Source organism: Anolis sagrei, chromosome 1, assembly GCF_037176765.1.
Source record: "Anolis sagrei isolate rAnoSag1 chromosome 1, rAnoSag1.mat, whole genome shotgun sequence".
NCBI classification, from domain to species: Eukaryota; Metazoa; Chordata; class Lepidosauria; order Squamata; family Dactyloidae; genus Anolis; species Anolis sagrei.
Window position 1 is genome coordinate 340,656,440 of NC_090021.1, and position 22,155 is coordinate 340,678,594.

Genomic DNA, 22,155 nt, shown 5'->3' on the forward strand with positions numbered 1-22,155 from the left:
CATGCTATTTTATATATCTATATAACCATACATACACACAATAGTAAATATATATATGTGTGTGTGTGTGTGTGTGTGTGTTTGCTTTTGGTTATATTTCGAACTAGGTATATAATTAACAATATAAGCAATAGTAGATCTGAAAAGTATTATTCGTAAAGAAAGATAAGGTTTCTCTATTATTATTATTATTATTATTATTATTATCTTTATTTGTACCCCGCCAACATCTTCTGAAGGACTCGGTGCGGCTTACAAAGGCCAAAGGCCTTCAATAAAAACAACAGCATAACAAATACAACAATAAAACTCATAAAGCAAAACAATAAACATTGAAGCAAGAACAATAAACATTAAAACAATAACACCATGACGCATTTAAAACTAAAGGCCAAATGTAATGAATAAAATTTAAAAGTGCTGGACATGACAGGTGGAATGTATTGGTTTTTAGAGGTAGGTGCAATGTGCAGACAGTCTTAAATCTCTAACAAAGTGCATTTGGGACATGATGCTAGGAGTTTCCTAATCTGGAAAGGCACACTGGAACAGCCAGATCTTCAAGCTCTTGACATATTTGACATATTTCTCCACCGGGTGCATCTACACTGTAGCACTAATGCAGTTTGAAGCCACTTCCAGTGCCTTAACTCAATGTTATGGAATCATGGGGAAGTGAAAGTGTTTTGCGAGGCCCAAAGGAGGGCGAAAGGGAGCCTGCAGTGTCAGGTACATCGGCCCCAGACCATGCAAGGCCTTCAAGGTGAGTACCATCACTTTGATCCGGCGCTCAATGGGTAACCAATGCAGCTGCAGTCAGACGGATGTGATGTGGCACCTCATCGGAATTCCTGCAAGAAGCCGAGCAGCTGCGTTTTGTACCAACTTGAGCTTCCAGATCACAGACAGAGGAAGGCCAATGTAGAGGGCATTACAGTAGTCCAGTCTGGAGATGACCGTGGCCTGGATCACCGTAGCTAGGTTGTCCCTGGACAGGGAGGGGGCCAGCCATCTAGCCTGCCGCAGGTGAAAGAAGGCGGGTCTGCTCACGGCGGAGACCTGGGCCTCCGTCATCAGCAGAGGGTCCAAATATATATAATATATATATTATATATATATTAGGGCTGGGCGGTTTCGTTTCGTTAATTCGTAATTCGTTAATAATTCGTTAATTTTTTCAATTACAAAACGATAACGAACCATTCTGGAGCAATTATTAAAAAAAACGAATTTTCAAAAACGTTTTGTAAATGCTTCGTATTTCGATATTGTATTCGTTTCGTTGTTGTTTTGAGGTCGTTTCGTTATTATTTCCGCATGTCTGGGCCAGTTTTATGGTTTAATTAGTGAAAAAAAATTATAATATCACACCAACAGTCAAGAACAGAGGGAGAGGGAAGCTTCAGAAGGTTTTGGAGGTTTTTTAGCGTATTTCGTGGTCGCGCCTGCCATTAACGAATCGATTCGTTATTGTTTCGGAAATCGATTCGTTAATTTTTTACCATTTACGAAATTTCGTAAATATCAAACTTTTTAAAAGGAAAATTTTGTAATTATTTTAAATATCGAAACAAAAAAAACCCCCAAATACAAATCGATTTTAGAAACAAATTTTTCCGTTTAGGCCCCAGGCCTAATATATATATATATATACACACCATATATATATATATAATATATATATACAATAGTAAATATATACGATAAATACATGTGCACTACATATATAGATCGAGATATATGTTTATTTGTACTATGTATCTATTTCAATAGTAGACCTTAAAATATTATTCGTAAAGAAAGATACATTCTCTTGATAGATTTTCAACAGAGGCTGGATGGCCATCTGTCAGGAGTGCTTTGAATGCGATTTTCCTGCTTCTTGGCAGAATGGGCTGGATGGCCCACATGGTCTCTTCCAAATATAGGACTATATTATTCTCCTTGGGGTGCATCTGCACTGTAGCACTAATGCAGTTTGATGCCACTTCCAGTGCCTTGACTTAATGTTATGGAATGATTGGAGGAGTGAAAGGCTTTTGCGAGGCCCAAAGGAGGGCGAAAGGGAGCCTGCATTGTCCTCCCAGGGTCTCCATAGCAGTGAGGTATGGCAAGCAAAGCAGAGTGGATGCAGTGTGGATGCACCGTTAAAGTAGTTTCCTGGCCTGGGGCAAGTTTGTCTTTGTTGACATCCTTTAGCTCTCTCCTTCCCTATCTGCCGCCGTGGCGCAGCGCCTCCTAGCGCCGGCGGCGGGGAGAGGCGGGTTTTGTGCGCTGCAGTTGTTTGGGCGGCCGGGAGGAGTCGCTGTGGCGCGGAGGGAGAATGGCTTGAGGTGAATGGGAAAAGGGGAAGAATGGCCCTTCCTTGCAATGGCAAAAGGTTTGAGGTCGGGTCTGGCTGTCTTGCCCAGGCTGCGCCGTGGCGGCTATTCACGGGCGCGGTCCCGCTACTGGTCGGCGCGGGAGTTTTGACCTGCTCCGTCTCCGGCCTGGGCCGGTTCACCCCTCCTGAGGCAACCTGGCGGCCCCCGGCTCCCCGCGGGCCCCCATATTGACGCCGGACTTAGCGCGGACACCCGATCGGCATAGCCCGCCACGGCCCAGAACTCCTGAGCTCACGCCATCCGCCGCCCTCAGCCTCCGCGCAGCTGGATTACAGGCGCGCGCCACCGCGCCCGGCTGAAGGCAAGAAAGGCAGAAAGAGGTACTTCAGCTGAGAGGGGGCGTGACGTCACGCACAGGGGAGGGGACAAGGGAGGGGAAACCACGCCCACCGCGCCCGGGTGAGGGGAAATGGACAAAAAGAGTACTGCAGGCAGAGGGAAGAGTGACATCACCTAATGGGCGGGGACATGATGGGGAAGACACGCCCACCGCGGCAGGATGAGAGGGAATGGACAAAAAGAGTACTGCAGGCAGAGGGGAAGAGTGACGTCACTATGTGGGCGGAGAAAGGAAAGAGAGCCACGCCCACCGCGCTCTCCTGAAAGGGAATGGACAAAAAGAGTACTGCAGGCAGAGGAGATGAGTGACGTCACCTAATGGGCGGAGACATGAGAGGAAGACACGCTCACCGCGCCAGGATGAAGGGGAATGGGCGGAAAAGGTACTGCAGGCAGGAGAGGAGTGACGTCACTATGTGGGCGGGGACATGAGAGCAAGTCACGGGAGATGAAACCACGCCCACCGCGCCCGGATGAGAAAGAATGGACAAAAAGAGTACTGCAGGCAGAGGGGAAGAGTGACGTCACCTAATGGGCGGGGACATGAGAGGAAGACACGCCCACCGCGCTCTCCTGAAAGGGAATGGACGGGAAGGGAACTGCAGGCAGAGGGGAGCGGTGACGTCACTATAGGGGCGGGGACATGAGAGGCAGCCACGCCCACCGTGCCAGGATGAAGGGGAATGGACGGAAAGGGTACTGCAGGCAGAGGGGACAGGTGACGTCACTATGTGGGCGGAGAAAGGAGAGGGAGCCACGCCCACCGCGCTCTCCTGAAAGGGAATGGACGGGAAAGGTACTGCAGGCAGAGGAGAGGAGTGACGTCACTGGATGGGCGGGGACATGAGAGGGAGCCACGCCCACCGCGGCAGGATGAAGGGGAATGGACAAAAATGGTACTGCAGGCAAAAGCTTAAATGACGTCACTATGTGGGAGGGGACAGCCGAGCCAGACACGCCCACCGCGCTCTCCTCAAAGGGAATGGACGGGAAGGGTACTGCAAGCAGAGGAGGGGAGTGACGTCACTATAGGGGCGGGGAAATAAGTTGGAGTCACGTCCCCGAATGGGAGGGGACGGAAAGCACCGCTCCCGCGTGTAAGAGAATGGACAGAAAGGGTAGTGAGGACAGGAGGGAGGGGCTGACGTCACTGGGTGGGAGGGGACATTAGCGGTAGCCACGCCCACTTTCCTCTCTCTCTCTCTCTCTCTCTCTCTCTCTCTGTGAGAATCGCCTGGCTGAAGGAGGATGGCCAGAAGGAGTGGGCGTGGCTTTGGTGGGAGGGGCCAGGAGAGGGAGCCACGCCCCCTACGCTTCTCTTGTTGGAGCTATACTTCAGGCAGGAGGCGTGGCTAACTGACAAGCCACGCCCCCTTCCTCTCCCTCTGAGCCTGCGCAGTAGAGGCCTCTATCCGCGGCGGCGCCTGACTTCCCGCTAGAGGCAGCAGAGGGCCTGTCCTCGCGGGCGCAGTGCATGCCGGGAGGGCCTGGTCCCCTTCTGCGCCTGCGCAGTTCTTTCTGGCCTTTCTCTCCCTCGAAGCCTGAGCCTCGCCGCCTTCTCTCCCTCGCTCTCCCCCCGCCATGGGCCACCAGCAGCTCTACTGGAGCCACCCGAGGAAGTTCGGGCAGGGGTCGCGCTCCTGGTGGGTCTCGCCACGGGGGGGAAGGGAGGGGAGTTGCCTGGGTGCACGTGGGAATGGGCGGGCGGGCTGACGCGTGTCTTCTTCCTCCCTTAGCCGCGTGTGCTCGAACCGCCACGGCCTGATCCGCAAGTACGGGCTCAACATGTGCCGGCAGTGCTTCCGCCAGTACGCCAAGGACATCGGCTTCGTCAAGGTGGGCCCAGGCGGAGGATTTAGGATTAGTAATAGCATTATGTCTTATTATTATATATTATTATTATCATGTTTACCTTATATACATTTCCTGTAAAATATATCTCTAATAAAATATAAACATATGTAATGTTATATATACTAATATATGAAATAATAATATAATTAATAATATACAGGGTTAGTCAAAATGAATAGGCCAATATGTATGTTTACTGTAACCTACTGTGGCCTATTCATTTTGACTAACCCTGTATAATATAACAACAAGGTAGGCCCAGGAGGAGGAGGATTAGGAAGGATTAGTAATAGCATGGATTTTATGAATTATTATTGTTATTATTATCTTTATTTGTACCCCGCTAGCATCTCCCGAAGGACTCGATGTGGCTTACAAAGGCCAAGGCCTCAAAACACAACACAACAATACAACACCTAAAGCAAATTAAAAACAGTTAAAGCAATAATAAACCACAAGCAATAAACAATATACTAAGACACAATAAAACTGGGCCTTGGCCAGAGTAATGGGTACGGATTAGAAGTGCTGATGTGACAGGTGGTATATAAGGATTATAGCATAAGTGCAATGTGCCAGCAATCTTAGTTCTACTAAAGTGCTTCTGCGACTTGTTGTTGGAGTTTTCCTATTCTGGGAAGGCACATCGGAACAGCCAGGTCTTCAAGTTCTTTCTGAAGACTGCCAACGAAGGGGCCTGTCTAAGATCTTTGGGGAGGGTGTTCCAGAGTTGGGGGGCCACCACAGAAAAGGCCCTGTCTCGCGTCCCCACCAAACGCGCCTGCGATGCTGGCGGAATCACGAGCAGGGCCTCTCCGGATGAACGAAGTGAGCGCGTGGGTTCATAGACGGAGATGCGGTCACGCAGGTAGGATGGTCCCAAACCATTTAGGGCTTTGTAGGTCAGCACCTGCACTTTGAATTGGGCTCGGAAAATGAACTGCAGCCAGTGGAGCTTCTCGTGATTCCGCCAGCATCGCAGGCGCGTTTGGTGGGGACGCGAGACAGGGCCTTTTCTGTGGTGGCCCCCCAACTCTGGAACACCCTCCCCAAAGATCTTTGACAGGCCCCTACATTGGCAGTCTTCAGAAAGAACTTGAAGACCTGGCTGTTCTGAACTGGAGGGTTGACCTCTCTCTGTAAGAAGCACCAGTTAACATCCTGGCTGCTGCCCGTTGGACCAGTTGGAATTTCCGAGCCGTTTTCATGGGCAGTCCCACGTAGAGCGCATTACAGTAGTCCAATCTAGAGGTGACCAAGGCATGGACCACCCCATGTTTACTTTATATACATTTCCTGTAAAATATATCTCTAGTAAAATATAAACTAAACACATGTAACGTTGTATATACTAATAAATGAAATAAACAATAATATGATTAATAATATATAATATAATAACAAAGTAGGCCCAGGAGGAGGAGGATTAGGAAGGATTAGTAATAGCATGGTTTTTATGTATTATTATTATTATTATTATATATTTTTATCATGTTTACCTTATATAAATCTCCTGTAAAATATATATCTAGTAAAATATAAAATAAACATATGTAATGTTGTATATACTAATATATGAAATACACAATAATAATTATAATAGTATGAAATACATAATAATATAATTAATTATATATAATACTAGCCTGTCCCCTGCCACATGTTGCTGTGGCCCAGTCTGTGTATATGTGCTTTGTGTGTGTGTGTGTGTGTGTGTATGCACGTATATTGTGTATATGTGTGTGCATGTCTATATGTATATTTGTGTGTGCATGTGTATATGCATATATGTGTGTGTATTTCTGTTTATATGTGTATATTTGTGTGTAATTGTGCATATATATACGCACGCGTGTGCATGTATATATGTATATGAGTGTATATGTATATATAATGTATTTGGGTTTTTTTAAATTTTGTTCAACTGGGGTTGTGTATGTGTGTGTTTTAGGGGTGATGGACAGTCATTGGACTGTTCGGTGTATTATGTCCAAATTTCATGTCAATTCACCCAGTGGCTTTTGAGTTATGTTAATCCCACAAACAAACATTACATTTTTATTTATATAGATAATAACGATATAATAATAAACATCATATTATTTTATTATATTAATTGTTATATTATTATTTGTTATTTACAACATTTATATGCCGCCCTTCTCACCCCGAAAAATATGAATACGTACTATATATTACATTATTAGCATAATACAATATCAGTATGAAATATTACTATATTGTATTATACCATTATATTGTAATATTATTAGTAATATTGCATGTAATATAAATATATCATAGAATCATAGAATATTATATAATCACAATATCATATTATTAGTAGTATATTGCATTACATTATATTACAAATATATGTATATAGAGTATATTATTAAAATATTAATATTATTGTTTATTTCATATATTATAAATATATAACATTAGATATGTTTACTTTGTATTTTACAAGAGATAATTAGCAGTAGTATCATGTTTACTATTGCTACGTTTATTTTATATATTAGTATTATACAGAACATTATCTATTATTTGCCATATTTACAGTGGGGGAAAGGTATTTAGTCAGATACCAATTGCACAAGTTCTCCCACTTAAAAAGATGAGGTAGACCTCAACTATGAGAGACAACATGAGAAAACTCATCCAGAAAATCACATTGTCTGATTTTTAATGATTTCTCTCCTTCCAGTTGGATTAAACGCCAGTCTACTGAGACAACAGCCGAGCCTCGGCTTGATGTGCGGATCCTGAGGAATTTTTCCAGGAGGACATCTGTGGCTGTACATGCTCTCATGTTCATGGGAAATAAATAATATTTTGTTCATCTTGTGATCATCTCTGTTGCCTTTGGGTGTGAATTCCACTGGGTTGGCAATGTGTGGGAAAACAAATCTTAAAATCTTTTTTGTGCATCAGTTTTTAAGATGTAAAACTAGAGCCATCTATTTTATTTATTTATTTACTATTCTTGTATACCGCTGTATCTCAAGCCCGAGGGTGACTCACAGCGGTTTCCAGAAAGCAGACAACAAAGACAGTAAAAACAGCAGTAATCAATATCTCATAACAGTTAAACTATACAATTCCATTTCTAACAGTAAACAAATATCAATACACAGTTATCACAAAAAACGCACCCCGGATCGTCTCATCATCCAAACGTGATCCAAATTCGTCGTCCATTGTTCCTTTCCTATGTTCAATTTACCAGAGATTGCACTGAATTACTCAAACGCCTGCACAAACATCCAGGTCTTCAACTTTCTACGGAATGACATGAGAGATGGTGCCAGCCTAACATCTACAGGAAGGGCGTTCCACAGCCGAGGAGCCACCACCGAGAAGGCCCTATCTCTCGTCCCCGCCAACCGTGCTTGAGAGGCCGGCGGGATCGAGAGCAGGGCCTCCCCGGAAGATCTCAAAGTCCGGGTGGGTTCATAGGCCGAGATGCGGTCAGATAGGTATCTTGGGCCGGAACCGTTTAGGGCTTTATAGGCCAGTACCAACACCTTGAATTGGGCCCGGTAGCAAATCGGCAGCCAGTGGAGCTGGTGCAACAGGGGGGTTGTGTGCTCCCTGCGCTCTGCTCCCGTTAGAATCATGGCTGCCGCGCGTTGGACTAGTTGCAGCTTCCGGGCCTTCAAGGGCAGCCCCATGTAGAGAGCATTGCAGTAGTCTAGGCGGGATGTGACAAGAGCGTGTACCACCGTGGCCAAGTCAGACTTCCCAAGATACGGGCGCAGCTGGCGCACGAGCCTGAGCTGTGCAAATGCTCCCCTGGTCACCGCCGAGACCTGGGGTTCCAGGCTCAGCGGCGAATCCAGGGTCACACCCAAGCTGCGAACCTGTGTCTTCAGAGGGAGTGCGACCCCATCCAACACAGGCTGTAACCCTATACCCTGTTCGGCCTTGCGACTGACCAGGAGTACCTCTGTCTTGTCTGGATTCAACTTCAATTTGTTCGCCCTCATCCAGACCGTCACAGCAACCAGGAACCGGTTCAGGACTTCGACAGCCTCCTTAGTAGAGGGTGGGAAGGAGTGACAGAGTTGGACATCATCTGCGTACATTTGTTACATCCATGCAGTAATTGAATGTGTTATAGGGCTTTGCATTCTTACTCCCGTGCAGTTAGTATGCTTCTTATCCCTAAATGGTAGGAAAGTTGATATCAAGCCATGGGTGTGACCCTGGACTCATAGCTGAGCCTGGAACCCCAGGTTTCGGCGGTGACCAGGGGAGCGTTTGCACAGCTAAAGCTTGTGCGCCAGCTGCGCCCATACCTTGGGAAGTCTGACTTGGCCACGGTAGTCCACGCTCCAGTTACATCCCGTTTAGACTACTGCAACGCTCTCTACGTGGGGTTGCCTTTGAAGACAGCTCGGAAGCTCCAACTAGTCCAACGCTCGGCAGCCATGATTTTAACAGGAGCGGAGCGCAGGGAGCATACAACCCCCCTGTTGCGCCAACTCCACTGGCTACCGATCTGCTACCGGGCTGAATTCAAAGTGCTGGCGTTGGCCTTTAAAGCCCTAAACGGTTCCGGCCCAAGCTACCTATCTGACCGCATCTCTGCCTATGAACCCACCAGGACTTTGAGATCTTCCGGGGAGACCCTGCTCTTGATCCCGCCTGCTTCTCAAGCTCGGCTGGCGGGGACGAGAGATAGGGCCTTCTCGGTGGTGGCTCCTCGGCTGTGGAACGCCCTTCCTACGGACATTAGACTAGCACCATCTCTAATGGTATTCCGCAAAAAGGTGAAGACCTGGATGTTTGTGCAGGCGTTTGAGTAATTTAGTGCAATCTGGTAATGGAACATAGGAATGGAACAATGGACGACGAACCTGGACTACGCTTGGATGATGAGAAGATTGGGTACGGTTGTTTTTTGTAATAATTGTGCATTGTAATTGCTTATTGGTAATTTATGGATAATGTGTTAAGTCAATTGTTATATGTTGTATGGAACCACTGCTGTTTCTACTGTTTTTACTGTTTGTGAACCGCTGTGAGTCGCCTTCGGGCTTGAGATACAGCGGTATAGAAGCAAAGTAAATAAATAAATAAAATGGGGAGAGAAATATTGTGCAACAAGGTAGCTTTGAACATCTAACGTTGGTAGGAAGGCACCGCCTTAAGGACCCCCCTTTATGGGCGGGTAGATGTGTGAGTGGACAGTTGCTCTGATCTGGGCATTCGAGGCTCTGTAGGTGGACAGTAGTAGCCAAAGAAATCCACAACATGCATGTGGACAATCTCAACAGAAAGGAGGAAACCATGAAAATGAACAAAATCTGGCTACCTGTATTAAAAAAAACCTCTAAAATTACAACAGCAAAACAGAGGAAACAACCAGGGACAGTGAATCACCTCTCAACAAAAGATTGCCCCAGGCACTGCCAGGCCATCAAATGCTAATCAAGGTGATCAGTTGAAACATTCCCACCTAGCTCCAGCAGACAAGAGTCCTTTGTCCCACCCTGGTCATTCCACAGATATATAAACCCATTCTCCTAGTTCTAATAGACCTCACAACCTCTGAGGATGCTTGCCATAGATGCAGGCGAAACGTCAGGAGAGAATGCCTCTAGAACATGGCTATATAGCCCAAAAAAACCTACAACAACCCAGTGATTCCAGCCATGAAAGCCTTTGACAATACATATTAAACTGCTGTTCCATAAACAAGACATATCATGGGAAGGAGGCTTATTTATTTACATAATTTCTATCCCGCCTGGCAAAAAGAAAGGGGTTGGACTGGATGACCTTGCAGTTTCTTCCAACTTTGATTATATTTAGGGAGGGAAAAATCATAACGTTGAGAAGTCAAGGATAGGAATGTCGTGGAACTGCAGATGTTGTGGGAGTGAACACTCCCGCATTCCTGATGGTGTCTAAAGCCCAACAGCCTCAAAGAAGGAGCCTCCACCACAGTCCAGGGCAGAGAGTTCTACTGCTGAAAAGCTGAATAGCCACAGCTGCCAGTAGAATCATAGGATCCTAGAGTTGGAAGAGACCTGGTGGGCCTCTTCCTAACGTTCAGATGGAATGAACAGGAGATTCAATATTCCAGGTGTGGTCTAACCAAGGCAGAACAGACTCCCCTGGATAGACACTACACTCCTATTGATGCAGGCCAAAATCCCATTGGCTTTTTTTGGTACCCCATCACATAGAAAGTATAGGCAAACTTGGGTCCTCCAGGTATTTTGGACTTCCAACTCCCACCATTCCTAACAGCCTCAGGCCTTAAGTGGCTGAGGGGGAAAAGGAAAGCCTGAGATTGTGTCCAATTCTGGGCACCACAATTCAAGAGAGATATTGACAAGCTGGAATGTGTCCAGAGGAGGGCGACTAAAATGATCAAGGGTCTGGAGAACAGGTCCTACGAGGAGCGGCTTGAGGAGCTGGACATGTTTAGCCTGAAGAAGAGAAGGCTGAGAGGAGATATGATAGCCATGTATAAGTATGTGAGAGGAAGCCACAGGGAGGAGGGAGCAAGCTTGTTTTCCGCTTCCTTGGAGACTAGGACGCAATGGAACAATGGCTTCAAACTACAAGAGAGGAGATTCCACCTGAACATGAGGAAGACCTTCCTGACTGTGAGAGCCGTTCAGCAGTAGAACTCTCTGCCCCGGAGTATGGTGGAGGCTCCTTCTTTGGAAGCTTTTAAACAGAGGCTGGATGGCCATCTGTCAGGGGTGCTTTGAATGCTATTTTCCTGCTTCTTGGCAGAATAGGGTTGGACTGGATGGCCCACCAGGTCTCTTCCAACTATGATTCTACTGGCAGCTGTGGCCATTGGGCGATGTGGACTGAGCAAGAAAAGCACGCAAGGCGATGAAGGGCCAGCTTCACACTCACCATCCCTCTGGACTGGAATCACCCACACCTTTGACAAAAACATTTTTAGGTTCTTGTGGGTTTTTTTGGGCTATAGGGCCATGTTCTACAGGCATTTCTCCTGACGTTTCGCCTGCATCTATGGCAAGCATCCTCAGAGGTAGTGAAACGTCAGGAGAAATGCCTCTAGAACATGGCTCTATAGCCCAAAAAAACCCACAAGAACCTAGTGATTCCAGCCATGAAAGCCTTCGGCAATACAAAAAAACATTTTTGTTTGTTGATTTTCTTGTAGAGTGGGTGGGATCTTCCGCAAAAGGACAACCTGCCTTCCCAAATAATCAGTGTAATCCATGATCACCATTTTAGGTAACAAAACAAAATATAATATAAATTATATCAAATAACTTGCCGTCATGTTGTCTAATGAAGCCTTGGAATCCTGAAATACAGAGGCAAGTATCTCCTCCATTTATCAATTTTGCTAGACACCTTCCATACAATCTGAATTGGAAATGTTGTAAGTCTGCTGCATTACTGGACAAAAAAATTGATAACTTGAGATATAGCAATGGGGTCTGCATTGAGGGCAGAATAACTCGGAAACAACACAACAATTAACTCAATGGATGTTTTAATATTTGCTCATTTTTGAAGTGTTTTTTTCAGCTTTTACAATGGAATCGGTTTCCTGTATAAAATACATCAGAGCACAACTTTTTTTTTTAAGAACATAGAAAACGGTTTTCTCCAAAAATTAGAAGGATTCTTGCTTTGTGTCAAATTAAAGAAATCAATTATTGCATTTGAAACCATGTTAAAACAAGCCATATCTTGTGTTTCTTTTTTATGCACACATTAACACAGGCATGGGCAAACTTGGGCCCTCCCTCCAGGTGTTTTGGACTTCAACTCCCACAATTCCTAACAACCTAGGTGTTTTGGACAGTTGAAGTCCAAAACACGTAGAAGGAGGGTCCTAGCTGGCCAACGCCTGCACTAACACGCACAGCAAGAGTTCATTAAGCCAAATGCTCCCCATCTGCTGCTGTTTCGCCCGGCTCCTCAAAAGCTTCATCGGCTGCTGCTTCCGGGACAAGGCTGGGTCACTGCCTCCGAGGCGGGCATTTAATCCAACTGAAAAGAGAGAAGGCAAAGGGAGTGAGTGCAATCCTATTCCCTTTTGAGCCAAGGTCTTCCCTTCTGCCTTTGACACTATACCCAACAGCTTCTCCAACTCCATTTCTGCACCTTTGGGACCAATAGCGAGAAGGAATCCAGGAGCAAACACTTCTCTGGACCAATTCCACTTCTGCAAAGGCAGGCTTCAGTCAAAGGAAGGTGCTGTGCCCAAAATCCTTCTCTGTATTGGCCTCCAAGGCTTGCTCCAGGAACCCTTTGCACACTGGCCACCCAGACTAAGGCTCCTTCTACACTGTCATATAAACCAAATTATCAAAGCAGATGATCCATTTGTTTTTCTTTGATTTGTTTATTTCATTTATTTATTTATTTTATTTAAGACTTTTCTATGCTGCCCTTCTCACCCCGAAGGGGACTCAGAGCGGCTTACAAGGTATATATTACATACAATACATTATATGGTCAAGAGTCTGGGAGTCCTTTTGGACCCTCTGCTGATGATGGAGGCTCAGGTCTCCACCGTGAGCAGAACTGCCTTCTTTCACCTGCGGCAAGCTAGATGTCCCTGTCCAGGGACGACTTAGCTACGGTGATTCAGGCCACGGTCATCTCAAGACTGGACTACTGTAACGCCCTCTACATTGGCCTTCCTCTGTCGGTGATCCGGAAGCTCAAGTTGGTACAAAACGCAGCTGCTCGGCTTCTTGAGGGAATTCCGATGAGATGCCACATCACCCCAATCTGACTGCAGCTGCATTGATTACCCATTGATCACTTTCAAAGAGATGGTACTCACCTTGAAGGCCTTGCATGGTCTGGGGCCGATGTACCTGAGGGACCGCCTCACCCCCTCCCAACCCCAGAGATCCCTCCGTTCTGAGGACCAAGATCTATTGGAAGTCCCCAGTGTCAAGACCTTGCGTCTAACAGCAACCAGGCGCAGAGCCTTCACAGCAGTGGCACCATCACTTCTGGAACACCTGAAGTCCGTGCCTTGTGGGACTTACCAGCTTTCTGCAGGGCATGCAAGACATACCTGTTCCGACAGGCTTTTAATGTTTGATACTGCTGTTTTTAAATTGTTTTAAATTGCTTTTAAATTGTGTTAAGATTTTAGCCTGTTATTGTAAGCCGCTCCGAGCTCCAGGGGAGTGGCCGCATAGAAGTTCGAATTATAAATAAATAAATATTATTAGCATAGTACAATACCAGCATTAAACATTGCTATATTGCACCATACCGCTATATCGTAATATTATTAGTATATATAATGCTGATATTGTACTATGCTAATAATATAATGTATTGTATGTATATATATCTTGTAAGCCGCTATTCAGGGTGAGAAGGGCGGCATAGAAATGTCGTAAATAAATAATATTGAAAATAAACATACTAATATATTAAATATAAGAGCAATAAATAATATAATAAGTCAAGTAAACATAATAATAATGACTAATAATACTGATATCTTCCTACCTTGACGAAGCCGATGTCCTTGGCGTACTGGCGGAAGCACTGCCGGCACATGTTGAGCCCGTACTTGCGGATCAGGCCGTGGCGGTTCGAGCACACGCGGCTAAGGGAGGAAGGAAGAAGACACGCGTCAGCCCGCCCGTCCATTCCCACGTGCACCCAAGACGCCTCCCAACCCCAGAGAGAGAGAGAGAGAGCGGGCAACCCACCAGGAGCGCGACCCCTGCCCGAACTTCCTCGGGTGGCTCCAGTAGAGCTGCTGGTGGCCCATGGCGGGGGGAGAGCGAGGGAGAGAAGGCGGCGAGGCTCAGGCTCCAAAGGAAGGACGAGAAAGAAAGGCCGCGGGGAAGTGCGCAGGCGCAGAAGAGAACCAGGCCCTCCCGGCATGCACTGCGCCCGCCAGGACAGACCCTCTGCTGCCTCCAGCGGGCAGTCGGGCGCCGCCGCGGATAGAGGTCTCCACTGCGCAGGCTCAGAGGGAGAGGAAGGGGGCGTGGCTTGTCAGGTAGTCACGCCCTCCTGCCTGAAGTATAGCTCCAACAAGAAAAGGGCAACGGGGGCGTGGCTCCCTCTCCTGGCCCCTCTCACCAAATGAAGCCACGCCTACTCCTGGCCATCCTCCTTCAGCCAGAGAGAGAGAGAGAGAGAGAGAGAGGAAAGTGGGCGTGGCTACCGCGAATGTCCCTTCCCACCCAGTGACGTCAGCCCCTCCCTCCTATCTGCAGTACCCTTTCTGTCGATTCTCTTACACGCGGGGGCGTGACTCCAACTTATTTCCCCGCCTATATAGTGACGTCACTCCTCTCCTCTGCCTGCAGTTCCCTTTTAATCCATTCCCTTTCACGCGGGAGCGGTGGGCGTGACTTGCTCTCATTTTCCCGTCCATATAGTGACGTCACCCCTCCTCTGCCTGCAGTTCCCTTTCCGTCCATTCCCTTTCAGTAGAGCGCGGTGGGCGTGTCTGGCTCGGCTGTTCCCTCTCACATAGTGACGTCACTTATGCTTTTGCCTGCACTACCATTTTTCTCCATTCTCCTTTATCCTGGCGCGGTGGGCGTGGCTCCCTCCCTTTTCCCCGCCCATCTAGTGACGTCACCCGTCCCCTCTACCTGCAGTACCCTTTCCGTCCATTCCCCTTCATCCTGGCGTGGTGGGCGTGTCTTCCTCTCATTTCCCCGCCCATTAGGTGACGTCACTCCTTTCATCTGCCTGCAGTACTCTTTCCGTCCATTTCCCCTCATCCTGGCGCGGTGGGCGTGGTTTCCCCTCCCTTCCCCTCCCCCTTGGCGGTGACGTCACGCCTCCTCTCAGCTGAAGTACCTCTTGTGCCCGCTTCCCTTCAGCCGGGCGCGGTGGCGCGCGCCTGTAATCCAGCTGCGCGGAGGCTGAGGGCGGCGGATGGCGTGAGCTCAGGAGTTCTGGGCCGCGGCGGGCTATGCCGATCGGGTGTCCGCGCTAAGTCCGGCGTCAATATGGGGGCCCGCGGGGAGCCGGGGGCCGCCAGGTTGCCTCAGGAGGGGTGAACCGGCCCAGGCCGGAGACGGAGCAGGTCAAAACTCCCGCGCCGACCAGTAGCGGGACCGCGCCCGTGAATAGCCGCCACGGCGCAGCCTGGGCAAGACAGCCAGACCCGACCTCAAACCTTTTGCCCTTGCAAGGAAGGGCCATTCTTCCCCTTTTCCCATTCACCCCAAGCCATTCTCCCTCCGCGCCACAGCGACCCCTCCCGGCCGCTCAAACAACTGCAGCGCACAAAACCCGCCTCTCCCCGCCGCCGGCGCTAGGAGGCGCTGTGCCACGGCGGCAGATAGGGAAGGAGAGCGCTAAAGGATGTCAACAAAGACAAAGTTGCCCCAGGCCAGGAAACTACTTTCAAGGTGCATCCACACTGCATCCACTCTGCTTTCCTTGCCATACCTCAGTGCTATGGGACCCTGGAAGGATACTACAGGTTCTCTTTCGCCCTCCTTTGGGCCTCTCAAAGCCCTTTCACTCCCCCAATAATTCCATAACATTGAGTCAAGGCACTAGAAGTGGTATCAAACTGCATTAATGCTACAGTGTAGATGCACCCCAAGGAGAATCATAGAATCCTAGAGTTGGAAGAGACCTCATGGGCCATCCAGTCCAACCCCATTCTGCCAAGAAGCAGGAAATTGCATTCAGAGCACTCCCGACAGATGGCCATCCAACCTATGGGTTGAAAAGCTATAAAGAGAATTTATCTTTGTTTACGAAGCCTTTCACTTCCCCAAGACACTGGAAGTGGCTTCAAACTGCATTAATGTTACAGTGTAGATGCACCCCAAGGAGAATCATAGAGTCCTAGAGTTGGAACAGACCTTGTGGGCCATCCAGCCCATTCTGCCAAGAAGCAGGAAAATCGCATTCAAAGCACTCCCGACAGATGACCATCCAGCCTCTGCTAAAAATCTATCAAGAGAATGTATCTTTGTTTACGAATAATATTTTTAAGGTCTACTATTGAAATAGATAAATAGTTCGAATAAATAAATAATATATATATATATATATATATATATAATATAGTGTGTTTATATCTATATCTATATCTATCTATCTATATATATATAAAAGTGTGTGTGTGTGTTTGTGTGTGTATATATATATATATATATATGGTGTGTATATATGATATATCAAATAGTAAATATATATGTGTAGATATATATAATGTATATAAATATAAAATAGCAAATAGATCTATATGGTGTATATATATGTTGTGCGTATATGGTGTATAGTTGGTGTATATTTGATATATATGGTGTGTGTGTGTATATATATATATATACATACATGTATATATCGTATATATTTACTATTGTATATATACAATAGTAAATATATTGTATATATAGGAGCCCCCAGTGGCGTAGTAGGTTAAACCCCTGTACCAGCAGGACTGAAGGTTCAAATCCGGGGAGAGCGCGGATGAGCTCCCTCTATCAGCTCCAGCTCCTCATGCGGGGACATGAGAGAAGCCTCCCACAAGCCTTGACAAAACATCAAATCATCTGGGCATCCCCTGGGCAACATCATTGCAGACGGCCAGTTCTCTCACAACAGAAGCGACTTGCAGTTTCTCAGGTCGCTCCTGACACGACAAAAAATATATTAAAAATTGTATATATATATTATAGTATATATATGGTGTGTATATATGGTATATATATATGGTGTGTGTATATGATATATAAAATAATAGTAAATATATATGTGTACATATATTATGTATATATATAAAATAGTAAATAGATCGGCAGCCAGACTATCTATCACCTTGGCTCGGCAGCCAGACTACTAACGGGTGCTGGGTACAGGGAGCACACCACTCCGCTGTTACACCAGCTCCACTGGCTGCCAATTAGCTTCCGAGCACAATTCAAAGTGCTGGTGTTAACCTATAAAGCCCTAAATGACTCTGGCCCTGTTTACCTCTCCGAACGTATTCTCCCCTATAAACCATAAAGATTACTAAGATCGTCTGGAGAGGCCCTGCTCTCGGTCCCACCGGCCTCACAAGCGCGCCTGGTGGGGACGAGGGACAGGGCCTTCTCGGTGGTGGCCCCGCGACTCTGGAACTCTCTCCCACTGGAGATCAGAACCACCCCGTCTATCCTGACATTCAGGAAACGGGTGAAGACGTGGTTGTGGAGACAGGCTTTTGACGAATGAGACAGCACCCTAGGATTGTGGATGGAAGATGAGGTATACTTGTTTTTAATATGACGACTGACCATCGTAGTTTTAAATATAGTTGTTATTTTAAATGTGTTATTGTAATTATGAACTATGATATTTTACTGATTGTATGTTTTTATGGTTGTAAACCGGGCTGAGTCCCTCTAAGAGGTGAGAAGCTCGGTATAGAAAACTTTGAAATAAATAAATAAATAAATAAATAAATATTGTGTATATATATGTTGAGTGTATATGGTGTATAGTTGGTGTATATATGATATATAGGGTGTGTGTATATATACACACACACGTATATATCGTATATATTTACTATTGTGTATAAATATTATAGTATATATATATGATGTGTATATATATGGTGTGTCTATATGATATATAAAATAATAGTAAATATATGTGTGTATATATTATGTATATATATAAAATAGTAAATAGAGCTATATGGTGTCAAAATGTTCCTGTTGTAGACAATGAGGAACAGGGTGTGCAAGTTCAGTTTCCCACAGCAGGGAATGATGGTTTTGATACTGAAACTAGCCAGGTGCAAATTGACTCAGAGAAGGAGGACAGTTCTCAGCCTGATAGTAAGCAAGAAGGCAACCAGGCTGACACTAACGAGCAGCCTGACCTTGATGAAACAGGAACCTTAGATCGGGCTGACCATTTGGAATTCAGAGTTCGAAGGAGTGTGAGAATAGCCAACAAGAAGGAGGCCAAAGAAATGCTTTCATGTATTGCAAAGGGTATTAAGCAGTGTGTTTGAAAACCAACCTTTGTCATAACAACTTCTCACTCAACCAGGCAGCTTGTGTTCGTGTTCCTGTGTCCATGGTCTTGGGATTTTGTCATGTTCCCATGGGACTTTGTTTCGTTGGTGCCATTTGGAATTCTGCTTTACAGTGCTATGTTTGATTGATCTTTGGAACGCTACTTGCTTTTTAAACTTTTCATCTTTTACTTTTTAATAAACTACAAAGACTTCAGTCTGTGAGCAGTTCTGGTGATTTCAGCAAGGTGAATCTATTCTGAGGTGCGACAGTTAGCTCCAAGACCGTTTTCTATCTAGAATGGATTTCCTTTTTACTTCAATACATATTTTGAACCTAAAGTTGTGACTCTGCAATCTTGTGCTATTCTGTTGAATAGAAGCTAATCCTGACTCACCACACGTAAGTTTCTGCTGGTTATGAAGTGTGTTTCTAGCACTCTGCTATATTTATGGTGGAATCACCCTGAGTGAGTGTTGGGGTTCAGCCTGATCCTGATCTGTGTGAACAGGATTCTCTGATAGCTTTTCCAACTGAGCAAGCTCTCCCTGACTCTGACAGTGTGGAATCTGTTGTTGATGCAGAGGTCAGTGGGAATGAAAACGAAACCCAACAGCTAGAAGAGAATGTTTTGGAAGTTAGCCGTGATATCTCTCCACCTGGGCTTGATAATGAGGACCGAAGAGAACAGATAGTCAGAGATAGATTTGTTTCCGTCTGTACGAAGGTCACAAAGGCATTCGACACAGTGAATCGCAGTGCTCTCTGGACCATCCTCCACAAAATCGGGTGCCCAAGCAAATTTGTGAACATCCTGCGGCTCCTCCATGATGACATGATGGCAACAGTCTTGGACAACAGTGGCTCCCAAAGTGACCCATTTAAAGTGGAATCCGGTGTCAAACAGGGATGTGTTATTGCCCCAACTCTATTCTCCATCTTCATTGCTATGATACTTCACCTTGTTGATGGGAAGCTTCCCACCGGAGTGGAAATAATCTATCGGACAGATGGCAAGCTATTCAACCTCAGCAGACTGAAAGCCAAAACCAAGGTTACAACAACATCTGTTATAGAACTCCAGTATGCTGATGACAATGTCGTCTGTGCGCATTCAGAAGAAGATCTACAAGCCACTCTAAACACCTTCGCAGATGCATACGAGAAGCTCGGCCTGTCATTGAACATTGAAAAAACCAAGGTGCTTTTCCAGCAGTCACCAGCCAACCCCTCTCCAATGCCAGCGATACAGCTTAATGGTGTAACATTAGAAAATGTTGATCATTTCCGCTACCTTGGCAGCCACCTCTCCACCAAAGTCAACATCGACGCCGAAATACAACACCGCCTGAGCTCTGCAAGTGCAGCATTTTCCAGAATGAAGCAGAGAGTGTTTGAGGACCGGGACATCCGTAGGGAGACCAAGGTGCTTGTCTATAAAGCTATTGTCCTCCCAACCCTGCTCTATGCCTGTGAGACGTGGACTGTCTACAGACGTCACATGCAGCTCCTGGAACGTTTCCATCAGCGCTGCCTCCGGAAAATCCTGCAAATCTCCTGGGAAGACAAGCGGACAAACGTCAGTGTGCTGGAAGAAGGAAAGACCACCAGCATTGAAGCGATGGTCCTCCAACATCAACTCCGCTGGGCCGGCCACGTTGTCCGGATGCCTGACCACCGTCTCCCAAAGCAGTTGCTCTACTCCGAACTTAAGAATGGAAAACGGAACGTCGGTGGACAGGAAAAGAGATTTAAAGATGGGCTCAAAGCCAACCTTAAAAACTCTGGCATAGACACTGAGAACTGGGAGGCCCTGGCCCTTGAGCGCTCCAGCTGGAGGACAGCTGTGACCAGCAGTGCTGCAGAATTTGAGGAGGCACGAGTGGAGGGTGAAAGAGTGAAACGTGCCAGGAGGAAGGCGCGTCAAGCCAACCCCAACCGGGACCACCTTCCACCTGGAAACCAATGCCCTCACTGCGGAAGAAGATGCAGAGCAAGAATAGGGCTTCACAGCCACATACGGACCCACAAGGAAATCCATAATGGAAGACCATCTTACTCGTCCAACGAGGGATCGCCTAAGTACGAAGGTCACAGCGCTTACAGCAGAAAGAGGCCCAGACAGAAAAGTCAAGGGGCGTTTCTAAGAATAGCTTCTTTGGTTTAAGAGGGTTCCTGCCGGGTGCTTCTTTAGGTCAAGGAACGTTCGGGACTGTGGCTGGCCTTGGCAGAATTCCTGTGTTCCATGGCCAGTAATCCCAGAGGCTTGTAGTTTCCAAGTTCATGGTTAGTAAAAGGCTAACAGACTCATGGTTATTGTTTTGTGGCTTTTGAAGTTTTGCTCAAGTTCAGAGATCCTATTGACTCCTGTGTTTTTCTGTGGTTTTTTGACTCTGCATTTACCTTTCTTTTGTAACCAATTTTTCATCAATAAACAAGGATTGCTTTTCCTACAGTCCAGAGTGGTGGATTTAATCTTATGGTCTTGTTTCTTGAACTGGGATGCAACAGTGAGGGCTATTTTTGAGCTTAACAGCTCCAATTCCCATCAGGATCTATCAATGTGTGTAGGAAATGTTGACCATCTCTCCAGAAAAGTCAACATTAACACTGAAATTCAATATCGCCTGAGCTCTGCGAGTGCAGCATTTTTCCGAATGAAGCAGAGAGTGTTTGAGGACCGGGACATCCATAGGGAGACCAAGGTGCTTGTTTATAAAGCCATTGTCCTCCCAACCCTGCTCTATGCCTGCGAGACGTGGACAGTCTACAGACGTCACATGCAACTCCTGGAACAATTCCATCAGCGCTGCCTCCGGAAAATCCTGCAAATCTCTTGGGAAGACAGGTGGACAAACGTCAGTGTGCTGGAAGAAGCAAAGACCACCAGCATTGAAGCAATGGTCCTCCACCATCAACTCCGCTGAACCGGCCACGTTGTCCGGATGCCCGACCACCATCTCCCAAAGCAGTTGCTCTATTCCGAACTCAAGAATGGAAAACAGAATGTTGGAGGAGAGGAAAAGAGATTTAAAGATGGGCTCAAAGCCAACCTTAATAACTGTGTCATAGACACTGAGAACTGGGAAGCCCTGGCCCTTGAGCACTCCAGCTGGAGGTCAGCTGTGACTAGCAATGCTGCAGAATTTGAAAAGACACGAATGGAGGGCGAAAGAGAAACGTGCCAAGGTGAAGGCGCGTCAAGCCAACCTCGACCGGGACTGCCTTCCACCTGGAAACCGATGCCCTCACTGCGGGAGAACATGCAGGTCAAGAATAGGGCTCCACAGTGACCTATGGACCCACCGCCACGACACTACACTTGGAGGACCATCATCCTCGGACTACAAGGGATTGCCTATGTAAGTAAGTAGGTTTTCTGTAAACTGTGTGATCCAATGGTTGAACTCAGATGGGATTTGGTGCCTTTAGTGTAGACATGGGCCGACTTTGGCCCTCCGGGTGTTTTGGACTTCAACTCCCACAATTCCTAACAGCCGGTAGGCTGTTAGGAATTGTGGGAGTTGAAGTCCAAAACACCCGGAGGGCACAAGTTGGCCCAGACCTGCTTTAGAGTTTGGACTACATTCCAG

General features: G+C 46.6%; 2 protein-coding genes across 2 annotated transcripts; one reads left to right on the forward strand and one right to left on the reverse strand.

The window, feature by feature from the left end:
* Positions 1–4,212: 4,212 nt before the first annotated feature.
* On the forward strand, positions 4,213–7,425 carry LOC132783223 (small ribosomal subunit protein uS14). The gene is made up of 3 exons (XM_060788357.2): positions 4,213–4,366; positions 4,460–4,559; positions 7,291–7,425. Exons 1-3 carry the CDS (start codon positions 4,305–4,307, stop codon positions 7,297–7,299), a joined length of 171 nt encoding a protein of 56 aa, XP_060644340.1. The 5' UTR covers positions 4,213–4,304; the 3' UTR covers positions 7,300–7,425.
* Positions 7,426–12,064: 4,639 nt separating this feature from the next.
* On the reverse strand, positions 12,065–14,457 carry LOC137095845 (small ribosomal subunit protein uS14). Its single transcript, XM_067463146.1, has 3 exons — positions 14,279–14,457; positions 14,073–14,172; positions 12,065–12,584 (listed from the first exon to the last, which is right to left on the reverse strand). Exons 1-3 carry the CDS (start codon positions 14,338–14,340, stop codon positions 12,576–12,578), a joined length of 171 nt encoding a protein of 56 aa, XP_067319247.1. The 5' UTR covers positions 14,341–14,457; the 3' UTR covers positions 12,065–12,575.
* Between the last annotated feature and the right edge of the window lie 7,698 nt (positions 14,458–22,155).